At 40.5% G+C, this 15,552-nt stretch overlaps 1 protein-coding gene across 2 annotated transcripts in view; it reads left to right on the top strand.

Moving 5' to 3' along the window:
• Nucleotides 1-15,552, top strand: part of KCNH1 (potassium voltage-gated channel subfamily H member 1) — a 471,857-nt gene that overhangs the window by 225,200 nt on the left and 231,105 nt on the right. For both annotated transcript variants that reach the window (XM_024239363.3, XM_024239369.3), the window contains exon 7: nucleotides 6,995-7,424. In XM_024239363.3, coding sequence (XP_024095131.1) covers nucleotides 6,995-7,424 — 430 coding nt within the window. The remainder of the gene's footprint in view (nucleotides 1-6,994; nucleotides 7,425-15,552) is intronic.

The raw sequence follows: 15,552 nt of genomic DNA on the forward strand, positions 1-15,552 counted from the left end.
CTCTAGACCTTGTGTGGGTGTATTCATTCCCTAGGGCTGATGTAGCATGTTACTACAAACTAGGTGGCTTAATACAACAGAAATTTATTCTCTCACAGTTCTGGAGGCTAGAAGTCTAAAATCAAGGTGTTGGCAAGGCCATGGAGAGAATCTATTGCATGCCTTTCTCTTAGCCTCTAGTGATGCTGGCAATTTTTGGCATTCCTTTTTTTTTTTTTTTTTTTTTTTTTTTTTTTTCTTTTATTATTATTATTATTATACTTTAGGTTTTATGGTACATGTGCGCAATGTGCAGGTAAGTTACATATGTATACATGTGCCATGCTGGTGCGCTGCACCCACCAACTCGTCATCTAGCATTAGGTATATCTCCCAATGCTATCCCTCCCCCCTCCCCCCACCCCACAACAGTCCCCGAAGTGTGATGTTCCCCTTCCCGTGTCCATGTGTTCTCATTGTTCAATTCCCACCTATGAGTGAGAATATGCGGTGTTTGGTTTTTTGTTCTTGCGATAGTTTACTGAGAATGATGATTTCCAATTTCATCCATGTCCCTACAAAGGACGTGAACTCATCATTTTTTATGGCTGCATAGTATTCCATGGTGTATATGTGCCACATTTTCTTAATCCAGTCTATCATTGTTGGACATTTGGGTTGGTTCCAAGTCTTTGCTATTGTGAATAATGCCGCAATAAACATACGTGTGCATGTGTCTTTATAGCAGCATGATTTATAGTCCTTTGGGTATATACCCAGTAATGGGATGGCTGGGTCGAATGGAATTTCTAGCTCTAGATCCCTGAGGAATCGCCACACTGACTTCCACAAGGGTTGAACTAGTTTACAGTCCCACCAACAGTGTAAAAGTGTTCCTATTTCTCCACATCCTCTCCAGCACCTGTTGTTTCCTGACTTTTTAATGATTGCCATTCTAACTGGTGTGAGATGGTATCTCATTGTGGTTTTGATTTGCATTTCTCTGATGGCCAGTGATGGTGAGCATTTTTTCATGTGTTTTTTGGCTGCATAAATGTCTTCTTTTGAGAAGTGTCTGTTCATGTCCTTCGCCCACTTTTTGATGGGGTTGTTTGTTTTTTTCTTGTAAATTTGTTGGAGTTCATTGTAGATTCTGGATATTAGCCCTTTGTCAGATGAGTAGGTTGCGAAAATGTTCTCCCATTTTGTAGGTTGCCTGTTCACTCTGATGGTAGTTTCTTTTGCTGTGCAGAAGCTCTTGAGTTTAATTAGATCCCATTTGTCAATTTTGGCTTTTGTTGCCATTGCTTTTGGTGTTTTAGACATGAAGTCCTTGCCCATGCCTATGTCCTGAATGGTAATGCCTAGGTTTTCTTCTAGAGTTTTAATGGTTTTAGGTCTAACATTTAAGTCTTTAATCCATCTTGAATTGATTTTTGTATAAGGTGTAAGGAAGGGATCCAGTTTCAGCTTTCTACATATGGCTAGCCAGTTTTCCCAGCACCATTTATTAAATAGGGAATCCTTTCCCCATTTCTTGTTTTTGTCAGGTTTGTCAAAGATCAGATACTTGTAGATATGTGGCATTATTTCTGACGGCTCTGTTCTGTTCCATTGATCTATATCTCTGTTTTGGTACCAGTACCATGCTGTTTTGGTTACTGTAGCCTTGTAGTATAGTTTGAAGTCAGGTAGTGTGATGCCTCCAGCTTTGTTCTTTTGGCTTAGGATTGACTTGGCGATGCGGGCTCTTTTTTGATTCCATATGAACTTTAAAGTAGTTTTTTCCAATTCTGTGAAGAAAGTCATTGGTAGCTTGATGGGGATGGCATTGAATCTGTAAATTACCTTGGGAAGGATGGCCATTTTCATGATATTGATTCTTCCTACCCATGAGCATGGAATGTTCTTCCATTTGTTTGTATCCTCTTTTATTTCCTTGAGCAGTGGTTTGTAGTTCTCCGTGAAGAGGTCTTTCACATCCCTTGTAAGTTGGATTCCTAGGTATTTTATTCTCTTTGAAGCAATTGTGAATGGGAGTTCACTCATGATTTGGCTCTCTGTTTGTCTGTTATTGATGTATAAGAATGCTTGTGATTTTTGCACATTGATTTTGTATCCTGAGACTTTGCTGAAGTTGCTTATCAGCTTAAGGAGATTTTGGGCTGAGACAATGGGGTTTTCTAGATATACTATCATGTCATCTGCAAACAGAGACAATTTGACTTCCTCTTTTCCTAATTGAATACCCTTGATTTCCTTCTCCTGCCTAATTGCCCTGGCCAGAACTTCCAACACTATGTTGAATAGAAGTGGTGAGAGAGGGCATCCCTGTCTTGTGCCAGTTTTCAAAGGGAATGCTTCCAGTTTTTGCCCATTCAGTATGATATTGGCTGTGGGTTTGTCATAAATAGCTCTTATTATTTTGAGATACGTCCCATCAATTCCTAATTTCTTGAGAGTTTTTAGCATGAAGGGTTGTTGAATTTTGTCAAAGGCCTTTTCTGCATCTATTGAGATAATCATGTGGTTTTTGTCTTTGGTTCTGTTTATATGCTGGATTACATTTATTGATTTGCGTATATTGAACCAGCCTTGCATCCCAGGGATGAAGCCCACTTGATCATGGTGGATAAGCTTTTTGATGTGCTGCTGGATTCTGTTTGCCAGTATTTTATTGAGGATTTTTGCATCAATGTTCATCAAGGATATTGGTCTAAAATTCTCTTTTTTTGTTGTGTCTCTGCCAGGCTTTGGTATCAGGATGATGCTGGCCTCATAAAATGAGTTAGGGAGGATTCCCTCTTTTTCTATTGATTGGAATAGTTTCAGAAGGAATGGTACCAGCTCCTCCTTGTACCTCTGGTAGAATTCGGCTGTGAACCCATCTGGTCCTGGACTTTTTTTGGTTGGTAAGCTATTGATTATTGCCACAATTTCAGCTCCTGTTATTGGTCTATTCAGAGATTCAACTTCTTCCTGGTTTAGTCTTGGGAGGGTGTATGTGTTGAGGAATTTATCCATTTTACATCCCTCTAATCTGTGTCTGCATCACTCCAGTCCCTGTATCTGTATCTGTTACATACTATTTTCCATCTGTATCCATCTCTTCTTTTCTTATAAGGACACCAGTAATACTGGATTAAAGATCTACCCTATTCCAGTATGACCTCATCTTAACTAACTATACCTGCAATTATCTTATTTCCAAATGAGGTCACATTCTGAGGTTCTAGGAAGGACATGGATTTTTGTGGAGACATTGTTCAACACAATACCTGTTGAATATATGGGGCTTCTAAAATGAATAACAAGTGGCTTCTTCCTTCAGAAAGGTATAGTTCCTGATGTAGTTGGGGAAATAGGTACAGGAAATTAATGCAAGGCAATGTGTTCAAGTGATAATGGATATAGAATACTTATGGACACATGGAGGAGTTGGTGCTTGGTTGGAGTTGGTGACAAGCCTGAAGAATCACTAGTATGCAAAACAGGAATGCTGAGCATTCTGGACTGAAGGACCAGTCTGAGCAGGCACAGTCGTGCAGTTGTGCCTCCACCATGTGGGATGCTTGCAACACTTTGAATGTATGGCTAGAGGATAGCATAGCTTTTGGGTAGTAATTGCATGGATTGTGATGGCCACTGAGGAAGGATGGAGAAAGGACGAAGTAAGAGGGAGATAAGAAAGATGATGGGACCCTCAATGGCAGTTTATCTCTGTGAATGACTGCCACAGAAGTCTGCTCTTCAGAGGTAGTAGGAGTGGGAGTGGTCTAGGAGAGGCTGGATGACCATTTCTTAAAGGTGGTCTAGAAGATATTGCTGAACTCAGAGGAATTGACCTAGGTGAATTCTATGCTCCCTCTTAGCTCTCCAATTCTGCAATTATTAGGTAGAAATATATTTTCAGTTATCATGTCTTGTATCTCTCACTATTATTATGCTTTTGATTCTTCCTCCTTTTACTCCCTATTCCATATTCCAGGTGTTGGAGATACAATAGTGAACAAGAAGAAAAAGACACTGTTGTTTTAATCTCTTCTCTGTAGCATTAGCACAAAGAGTACCTACTAGGTTCTACATAAATGTTGCTTTGAACTGAATACAAGTAAGGAAAAAATGACAAGGCAGTTTTGCCCTGGGCAATAAGTTCTGCTTCAGAGTAGAACTGTTTGAAAGATGATTTCAGGGACCTCCTTATGAGGAGGTGGAGAGTAGGTGGCTGCTTATGTGGTGTTTGATTTCTGAGTCATCAAAAACACTCCTTTGCCTCCCAAAATATCTCCTCCATGCAGGCTATGGGTACTTTTAATTCCACTGTTGGAAGTTGGTTTCCCAAGGTTTTCTCCTCTGTTAGAATGTAAATGCCTATGAAGAGAGGATATCCATTTACCCTCATTTGTCTTTTGTACCTTAGTATAAGGGATTTTCTTAGCCCTTTTTACATAGTGGATTTTGAGAAAAACACAGGTAGGGAAAAAGAGACTCAGGGGAGGAATATTAGGCATGCCAAAAGTAAGGTTTGTTAAAAACGGTTTGGATGAGACTGACCCTGGAGACGTAGTCCCTTGGCCTACAAAAATCTATTCTTATTCTTGCATCTTGCCATTTGCTGGTATATGTTGGACAAGAAATTGTCATTTCCGTTGAACATCTTATGGCTGCAAACTTGTCAGGTTTTTTTTTTTTTTTTTTTTTTTTGAGATGGAGTCTCACTCTATTGCCCAGGCTGGAGTGCAGTGGCACGATCTCAGCTCACTGTGCAAGCTCTGCCTCCCAGCTTCATGCCATTCTCCTGCTTCAGCCTCCCGAGTAGCTGGGACCACAGCCGCCTGCCACCACGCCTGGCTAAGTTTTTTGTATTTTTAGTGGAGACAGGGTTTCACTGTGTTAGCCAGGATGGTCTCGATCTCCTGACCTCGTGATCTGCCCGCCTCGGCCTCCCAAAGTGCTGGGATTACAGGCATGAGCCACCGCGCCCTGCCCCATCAATTTTTTTTTTAAAGGGCAATAAATCTCACCTCTTCCATCCTCACCTCAACAAAAGTAATTTGTGTGGCGACCCGATGTATGGTCTATATTGACAAGGCTGTGCTACGTATGGTTTACGTGTTCACATGACAGAGGGGCTCTGTATTTGTCAGGGAAGGCAAATACTAGCTACTGTAACAAATGTTCCCCAAAATTGCAGTGGCTTATTTCAGAGGTTTCTTTCTCATTCACATCACAATACAATTCAATTGATTTTGGGGAAAAGGGTGTTCCACATAGTCCTTCCAGGACCCAGGCTCTTTTCATGCTATGGGTCCACCTTCAATGCGTGGCCTCACAGTCATGCTAGACTCACCTGGAAGATGTGCTAGGGAAGGAGAAGCATGTAGAGAAAGCACACTTATTATTAACTGCTGTGGCCTGGAAGTGACATATTTCACCTCACATTCCTCTGGCAAGAACTAGACCCCAGGAACCACCCCGATGGACGAAGCTGCAAAATATAGTTTAACTGTGTATCTAGGAAGAGGAAAAGCCTTGGTGGATCTCTGGCATAGGTTCATCAAAAAGCATGTGTACATTTTCCTTCTGTCTGTGACATAACTTGACCCTTGGAGTGTTGTTATTAAAGGGACAGTGGACAAGAGAGAATAGCAGTGACATTGAAACTGTTAGTGTTTAAAATAACGAAAAGTGACTCAATCTACTTGGTGAAGGACATCATCCTTTCTTGGATTTTTGCTATATAAGGGAGGACAAAGTCTTGATTCAAAGAAATGTCTGTTTTGTTTGCTTGTTTATTTGCTTTGTAATGGAAGTAGAAAAAAGCTAACGGAAACTTCCCTTGCATACGTCTTGGAATCACCTTAGAACACCTTAGGTTTGGGGTTTTAAGTGATATGGCCTCTGCAATATGTTTCAGCTATCTTTGGTCATAAGAGTATGCTAGTGTATGGAGAAGACTTAGAGATCCTCAATCCACCTCCCATTGTCTAGAGAAGGGAACCAAGAGGTAACTGAATTATCCAAATTCACAGAAAGTTAGTGGTTTATGTTTGTCTCAGACCCCATTTTCCAGGTTTGTACTCAAGTGTTTTTTTCACTACCACAATGCTGTTCCCTAGATAACTACTATGCGGAGAATAGACCTGGCCTGGTGTGATCAGTGGATGCCAGCCAGAAGGGAAGAGGCTTGACCAGGTGTAATCACAAACTTCCCTCTAGCTTTTAGGTTCCTTGACTGATTGTATTTAAGTAGGTGGTGTCTGATTGTATAATCTCTGGCCTGACAGAAGTGATATGGCCTTCTAAGAATTTGTAATGTTTCTGAGGAACCAGAATCTCATTTCTTTATTCTTCTCAGCTATTTCTTAATTTATTTTTAGCTTTTTAAAAACTATATTTGTTTTTAAATTTATAAACTGATTTTTTAAAATTATAAAAGTAATACAGAAATTAAGTAAATATAACAAAAATATATACAAAATATAAAATTGCCTATAATTTCATAACTTGCTAATGCAGCAATAACCTCTATTAATATTTTGGTGTATTTCCCAACCATTTTCAGCACATATATGTTTGATACTTATGCACAATATAATTTGGATGAAATGTTATGCAATATGAAACATGTTATGCAACCCTTAAAATTTTTCATATTATGCAATATCTCATTTCCATGAGATGAAATATTATGCAACTCTTAAAATTTTTTAAAGTAAGTAATGATATGGAAAGATGCCCACAGGTATTTGTTTACTTATGTACAATATAATTCTAATTCTATTTGTTTTGTCTGCTTGCCTATTTGCTTTTTAATGGAAGTAGAAAATGCTAATGGGAATTTCCATTCCATACATCTTGGAATAAAATTCTAATTTTACTTTTTTTAAGGGTTGCAAAATATTGCATCTCATGGAAATACACTATGCTTAAAATAATGGCCCAAGTGGGGCAGAGGGGACGAGAGTAGTATCTTTGGTTCTTTGGCCCTGACGCTGTGTTCCTCTTCTCCCAGGGCATCAGCAGCCTGTTCAGCTCTCTAAAAGTTGTCCGGCTGCTCCGTCTTGGGCGAGTGGCCCGTAAGCTGGACCACTACATTGAATATGGAGCTGCTGTGCTGGTCCTGCTGGTGTGTGTGTTTGGGCTGGCGGCACACTGGATGGCCTGCATCTGGTACAGCATTGGGGACTATGAGATCTTTGACGAGGACACCAAGACAATCCGCAACAACAGCTGGCTGTACCAACTAGCGATGGACATTGGCACCCCTTACCAGTTTAATGGGTCTGGCTCAGGGAAGTGGGAAGGTGGTCCCAGCAAGAATTCTGTCTACATCTCCTCGTTGTATTTCACAATGACCAGCCTCACCAGTGTGGGCTTCGGGAACATCGCCCCATCCACAGACATTGAGAAGATCTTTGCAGTGGCCATCATGATGATTGGCTGTAAGTATGACAGTGCTGGGGTGGGGGTGGCCATCTCTTATGTTAGCTGGAAATAGGGAAATGGCTACCGTGCCAGCAGGATCAGGAGAATAATGACTTAAAACAAGGAAGAGATTTTTTTTAAGACTAGGCTTACAGTTACCCTGATAATTAAAGCAGTATATGCTTACTGCAAAAAAATTTAGAAAATACAAAAGAGTGCAAAGTAGAAAGTAAAGACTATCCATAATTCTGCTTCTCAGAGATAACTAATACTGTTGGTGTCTTCCCTTACAGACTATTTTCTTTGCATATCTGAATCCATATAGATTTTTATAAACTTAAAATGAGACCTTGCTGCATACTCACTTTGGTAAACTATTCATAGAACAGTGAATTATGGAAGTCTTTTCATGTCAATTTTTTTCTTTTTAATAAAAATTGTATATATTTAAAGTATGCAATGAGATGTTTTGATATAGTGAAATGATTATGACAGCAAAGCAAATTAACATATCCATTCCTTTACATCATTACCTTTATTTTTGGTGAAAGCACTTGAAATCTGCTCTCAGCAAATTTCCTGTAGGCATTACAGTATTATTAACTATAGCCATCATGCTACATGTCAATTTGAACATAGCTGTAGATTCACATAGTCTAATATAGTATGAGAAAAAGAATGTATGAAAAATGAATGCAAAACATCTCATTAATTATATTTTATATTGATTATATATTGAAATGGTAATATTTCTGATGTATCAGTTAAGTAAAATATTCTCTTAGAATTAATTTAATCTGTTTCATTTTCCTTTTAAAAGTAGCTCCTAGGAAAAATTTAAATTTGATCATTTGGACGGTGCTGGTCTAGATCAACATTTTTGATGTCTTGCTTGTGGGAAATTTTCCAACTCAAAAACAAATCCACAGACACAGAGGGAAGAAAGGCTCTTGTTCAGTTGAGAAGTAGTAGGTTATTGGAGTAACTTTACTGGACTGAAAAACAACCTTAGTTCTTGAGGAAGATACTTAGATTTGATTGATTTACCCACTGACTGTTGTATAGCTGTTCTATTGCTGAGTGTAGAAGCAACTTTTTTTGGCTGTAGACAACAATGAATTCCCTTCATTAAAGGGAGTCTTATGTAGGAAGGGACCTAACTGGGATGGAAAAAGCAAACAAGTTTGAGTGGATTGGACTCATTGTGAAACTGCCAAGTGTACCCTGTGGGCACTTCAATGACAAATTGAGATGTGAGAAGATGGTCCTCTGGTGAAACTTCAGTTTAGACAGGTCTGAGCACACACGAAGACTCCTGGGTTCTTGTTTCAGTAGGTAGAAACTGTTTCGCTTGATGTACTCCTTTAGGATGGAGTTGACAAATTGTTATACTGACCAGGGAAACCTGAGGCTTCAGCTTGCCTTGCTTTGTCCAACTGACCAGAGATTCAGCATCCCGCTTTGTGAGTGGATTTTGTTACCTCAAATTGTCACATTTGCTGCTTGGTACCTCCTTTTTTGCAACAGCTTCATCATGTCTGATGGAGTCGTTTCATAAAAGCCCTCTCTGCAGGCAGAGTTTTCCTGAGAGTATTTAAGGAATGTGTCTAAGGGGGTAATTGATTTGTGGGAAGTGTGTGCCTATGGAGCTTTGGGTTTGTTCCTTACTTTAAAATGTGTTTTAATAGAGATAATTGCCTGGCCATGGGAAGCAGTGTTAAGGATCTGTGGGTGGCTAATTGCCTCATCTTAATTAGAATTTGAGGTGCTTTCTCATGTCACAGAAAAGGATTTAAGATCTTTTCTCTTCTAGAACTGTTTCAGACTTAACTGCATGTATTTCCTAGGCAGTGCTTACTTACAGCATTTTTGTGAGCCTTGGGGCACCCAATAAACAACCAGATGCACTGTGCTTAGGACATGATTTGATTTCCTTCTCTTAGAGGGAGGGGGAGATGAGCCACTTTGTCAATCGAAATACCTCATTATATCCATTACAGAAAATTTGCTAAGAGTGGTCATTTAGAAAATGGGTCCCATTTTATGGACTCGCAAAAGGCTTTCAAATATGAGATTTCCCTGCAACTTCTTACCTGGAAGAAAAGAAAATAGTTATGGTGGCATATAATAAGGATAAGCAATTGGGTTTTTTTGTTTGTTTGTTTTTTTGTTTTCCCCAAAATGAGTCGTCTGTGGAAAGCACAATTTCTTGGGTATAGTCTCCAGGGAAAACCTCAATTATTTACCACCTCTTTTCTCTTCCCACCTTCTGAGAGTCAGGTGATCTCTCTCTCTCTTTCTCTCTCTCTCTGTCTCTCTCTCTCTGTGTCTCTGTCTCTCCCTTTCTTTCTTTCTCTCTCTCTTTCTCTCTGTGTTTCTCTCTCTTTCTTTCTTTCTTTTCTTTTCTTTTCTTTCTTTTCTTTCTTTCTTTCTTTCTCTCTCTCTTTCTCTCTCTCTCTCTTTCTTTCTTTCTTTCTTTCTTTCTTTCTGTTTCTCTCTCTCTCTGTCCCTTTCTTTCTCTGTCTCTTTCTTTCTGTCTTCTCTCTTCTCTCTTCTCTCTCTCTCTCTTTTTTTGAGACAGAGTCTCACTCTGTTGCCCAAGCTGCAGTGCAGTGGTATGATACGCTCACTGCAACCTCTGCCTCTTGGGTTCAAGCGATTCTCCTGCCTTAGCCTCCCAAGTAACTGGGCTTGTAGGCATGCACCATGACACCTGGCTAATTTTTGTATTATTAGTAGAGATGGGGTTTCACCATGTTGGCCAGGCTGGTCTTGAACTCCTGACCTCAGGTGATCCACCTGCCTCAGTCTCCCAAAGTGCTGGGATTACATGCATGAGCCACTGCGCCCAGCCCATTTCTTTTTTTAAAAATGTAAAATACATGGGTAGTCACCTCTGCATTGTGTAGCCAAGGACAATGTTTAGTTAAGCAAGTCTACTTAACACCATTTCCTTTAGCACATTATTTGCCAGACACTGTGCCAAATACTCTACACACAATTTTTTCTGCTCGTAACAACGGTATATGTTAGAGATTATTATCTCCATTTTATAAGGAAATGGAGGCTCACAGACGTTAACTCACTTTCCCAAGAACCTGGGACTGGTAGACAGGAGAGATAGGATTCAGATCCAGATCTCTCTCCTGTGGTAGTGTGGTCTAACAACACAGACCCCAACAGTCTCTCCACACTTAGGCACTGAAAATTCACTTCATAAACTTCAGCAAGCCAGCAGTTTCTGCAGTGGAAACTTTTTCTTTGCTTGTTTGTTGTTGTAGTCATTTTAGGAACAAGATTATGGTACAGACTCAGGGGACTGGGTGCTTAGGAAACCAGCCATTTTTCAGCAACCTGTCACAGTTTCAGCTGTTCCACTTTCCGTGTGACACACAGCTGCCAAATTGTGCTAACAAGAAAGTTACTGCACTTGGTGTAATGCGTTGGTAATAATTATGCTTGTAAACTTATACTCCAAACAATGTTTGTTCAGGACAACTGCTGATGTCTTACTAGATTTACAGGGTTCTATTTTACCTTTTTTTGCCTGTGTATACACATGTATACACTGACCTCCTTCCTGTATGGCTCATGGGATTAGACTGACATCAGATTTGGGATCAGTAGTAATGGGGAGCATTGACCACAGCCTGCACTTACACCAAAGGCTCAGTGTTGTCTCCCTCCCTGACTACCAGGTCACTCTGGTAGTCAGGCCTAGCACTCCTTAAGGGGTAAAAAGGGACAAAAAGCCAGTGGATTTTTGGAGTGCTGGGTATGTTATGATTTTTTCCTCTTTGCATTGAATTTTATATGCCTTAGTAATAGTGTTTCTTGGCTATCCTGTTGCAGCGTATTAGCCATAATATAGATGATCCGAGCTTTCTATGACCTCCCCTGTCTGCTCTGAACATCTCATTACAACTTGGCTAAATCCCCAGAGGATGACATGCAGCAGGAAAACTAAATATGTTCAAGCTAGCATACCTTTTTTCAGTTCTGATAAGAAATTGCTTTAAGAAGGGGTGAAAACAGTTGACTAAAATGAGTTTTTGTGATTAGCTGCGGATTTAGGTGATCTACAATGTCTCCAAGTGCCTGGTTTTATGTCTAATTTCCATTCTGGGGTCTTGGCCTGGATCAGGGGCAAGCCAGCTTCTGCCCTGGTTTCCCTGCCTTCCCTGTGTAGATCTGTGGTAGTCTCTGGCAGGGGCTGACTATAAGGTGTGATGTGTGGACTCATTTTCTCCCATATAATCTCTCCTATGCATTGGTAATGCCAAGAGAAGCACAAGGCCATGCCAGCCCTCTGTGTGACAACTAGGAGAGGATGTCCCCCATTCAACAGGCACATACTGAGTGTCCCCCCATGCCCCAACAGATGCCAGGCTAAGTGCTGAGGATTTGGTGACTAACACCGTAGTTGGTTCTCTTAAGGAATTGACAGTCTGGATGGTGGAGGTGGATAGGAAGGACAGAGACAGACCCTGTCAGCCTAGCAACCAGCAACAAAGGCCTAGAGATGGAGTCTTCACTGTGGCTGAGCCTTTCCCTGGCTTTTGAGGAATCCCTCAAAGGAAGAAGAATTGTCAGGGGAAGAGTCCTTTTATCTGGGAGGTCTCCGGTTAGGGACCTGACCCTGTTTGGGGGAGCTCTCTGGGGATAATTTGATGGCAAAGAGACAGTTTCCATTTTCTAAATACGGGCTTTGCACTTTTCTGATTCTCTTCTCATAATGTCATTGCTGTCATCCTGTCATTATAAGTCAGCCACATCTGTTTCCTTTCTCGCTGCTAATGGTAGGGGGTCTAGACAATGTACTCCTACTCCAGACACTCTCCACCCCCAAGCCTAATATTTGGTCTCCTACCTCAGCACTGCACAACACCTGTCTCTTTGAATTCATTTATTTCTTCCCAGTCCTTCTCCCACTTTAGGTCCTTAAAACTCTAGCTGAGTGTCAGCTAAAGGGACTCTTGTGAGCATTTCCTTGGTCCAGTTCTCCTCTCTCCTTCCAGTTCTTCTGCTGGGCCAGATACCATCCTGATTAATGCTTTAGGTAACCTCTCCCTCAGGCCTGGAAACTCCCACACAGCAACTGGGCCCACTCTAGTGTTTCCTTCTATTGCCTTCTTGCCTGGGAGGAAGAGACAGTACTTACGTTCACTGCTGAACACTTGACCCCATTACCTTACCCACTTGCAGCCCAGCAGTATCCTTTGTGGCCTCATTTCAGCTTGGATTGTCACTTGCATTTAAATATGGGCTTTTCCCTTGCCTCCTTCATGACCTTATTTAAAGATTTCTTGTTTCTTTCCGTTTCACCTTTGCTGAGTATCCCTTTTTGCATTCTGTACCAACATACTGATTTTTCTAAAACGATGTGGGTCACAACTGCCAGAAGGCTGTAAAGATATTCTTAGGAGACTTCCAACACATAGTGGGCTCTTAGTAAATGTTTACTGACTTCTTAGTCTGAATCAGAGCAATTGAGAAGACCCCGACATTTTGGAAGGCTGCTTTAGTGCTATTGGCCATACTTTTTAAAAAGTAGAATATGGGTTCTGCTGTTGGACAGAGACCAAAAGTGGCATCAACAAAATTTTCTAAAAGTTTAGGGTTGGTCTGGCTACTGTGCAGTCATCAGAGACCCGAGTTTCTCTGCTATATTCAACACATGACTTTCATATTGGGATCCCATATGGCTTTTTTTTTCCAGCCATGTGTTCTTATTCCAGAAAGTAGAAAGAAAAGGAAGGGGAAAGCTGGTCATACTCCTTACTTTTGAGAACAAGACTAGGAAGTTGTCTGTCACTTTTGTTCACATCACATTGGCTGGAACTTGGTAACCTAGCCACACTGGGAAGGGAAGCTGGGAAATGTAGAAATATAGTATTTATTCTGAGTGGTCATGTGCCTGAGTAGAAATACGGTAATATATGCAAGGAAAACTGATATGGGGGGATGACCAGTAGTGTCAGCCTCAACTTTCCTTCTTCTCCGCATAGTCCTATTCAGTCAATTGATACTAGGAAACATTAGTCCTCCACAGCAGGAAGAGCTTGTTGGAGCTTTGTCCTTATATTTCTAGTTGAGAGACTTTGATTCAAATCTTAGATCTGCTCTGTGCTTTGGGCTGTATCCTCTATTTTTGTGGATTAGAGGTAAGAGGCTCTCCTGACAATCTCACTTGGCCGAAGTGAAAACTAAATGAGATAATGATGTATAACAACTTTTTGGAAAAATTTGAAAATTTAACGTTCAGGTGTCATGATTTTGTTGTTGTTAATAACAGTGTTTGTTTCTTGCTCTTCCTAGTTAACTTTTTCTTTTCTGTAATTAGAAAAAAAAATAAAATAATAATTGCTACTCCCTTCTCGGGAGTATGAGAATGCTGTTTAATTTCATTTTTGGTTTATATTTATTTTGGGAATGGGGCAGTGTTCAGAATGTTATAGGAGAAATAGCCTTTCGTTTCCAATTTATCGTTAGAGTTCTTTTCTAGCCATCAATCAGCTTGATTTTTTCTCTATAACCTGGTTTTTTAAAAAAGTTCTGCCTACTACTATGCATTTCAGTTAGGTGCCCCCATTTTGGACACAACCTTAGACTACTTTCTATCTTCCACATCACTTTTTCCCCTCCTCCAGAAAACTCTGGTTACTCCCACCCTGTTCATAACCCTCTGTCACTTCATGCCCTTAGGCTGATGGACCTTATTTTGGGTTTATTCACTTGGATTCACTTTATACTGCTCTGTGAACGTTCTTGTGACATCATGGCTATCTTTTTTGCCTGCTATTTGGTCCAGCTCTGGTAAAGCTCTAAGCTTCCTGAGGGTGGGACCTGTGGGTCGTCTTGCTCTTTCTCTTCTCTTTTGTTCCTAGGCTGCTGTAATGTGGAAAAGAGCCTACATTTTGGAACCAGTCAGTTCTGGCTTTCAGGCCCACCTCTGCCCATGATTAATGCTTTGACCTTCGGCAGGTTCCTTAACTGAAAATGGAGGTACCATTTGGGGATGCAAAAGCAAAAAGATGTGAAGTACGAAAGTCCCTAGCCTACTGCTTCCATGCGGAGTGTTTAAACAATGATAACTCTCTCCCTGCCCTTGTTTCCTCTCTTGCAACACATTAATAGGACTCAATAAACAATGATGTTTCTCAACTATTTGTTAGTCCTTTGGGTATGCTCTACTTTAAGAGAATTGAACTTGCATAAAATATCAGGTACATTACAGTGTTTAAAGTATAGGTCATTAAATATAAGTATATCTGGATATGATGTTCCTTAGATACAAAGCTTCTTAGAAAAAAAAATTGGCCTGACTGCAGAGCAAGTTAAGGGACACCCTTAAGTAGGAAGTAATTTTGTGTGGTTGGGAAGTCCTCCCAGGCTTCACTGTTCAGGCTTGACTGGCAGGATCTTCACTGGACAGGACATGGTACCAGGAGCAGCAGGAGTGGTCCCCTTGGTGAAAGGGAGAAAAGACTACAAGTAGTCATGCCCCAAGTGCCCAAGACATGCCAGGTCATACTGGAAAGTTTTCACAACCCAATAACTCTTATAAATAGGCTTTCTTATCCCTGTTTTGCAGATAAGAAAACTGAGTTCAGAGACAAGAAATAACCTATTTAAGGTCACAGTTTGAGAGGTGTCTGGACTGGGTTTTGACTTCAGTTTCATCTGACAAAGTCATTCCCTTTGTCTTGTTGCTTTCCTTGTTGATTATTTTGGGATTTGGCAGGAGAAAATGTTCTTTGTGATGTGTGTTTGGTCGGGGGATGCAGAGTAAAGAATCAGGGAGGGAAAGAGGGCAGTGGAGAGATTGCAGGAGAGGGGTGGAAGATATCCCTATTATTTTGAACTGTAATTATGGTGACAAAATATCTTGTGTGTATTGTGGGAGGACATCATCCTTGTTCATAGCTGGATTACTGCACTGGGCAGAGCAATTTGCAACAAGTTTTAGATGTTCAGAAGCTTTAATGATGGAATGCCAACCGATAAGGGTCATTGTCTCTGATCTTATAGGTACCCACATTATTTGAAAAATTCCTTTCCTTCTTTTTAAAAATATAATTTTAATTCAAATGTCAATTATAATGTGGAGATGTTGCTAACATCCAATCCTTTGTTTCTAGTAAT

The sequence above is a fragment of the Pongo abelii genome, chromosome 1, assembly GCF_028885655.2.
Source record: "Pongo abelii isolate AG06213 chromosome 1, NHGRI_mPonAbe1-v2.0_pri, whole genome shotgun sequence".
In the NCBI taxonomy this organism is placed as follows: domain Eukaryota; kingdom Metazoa; phylum Chordata; class Mammalia; order Primates; family Hominidae; genus Pongo; species Pongo abelii.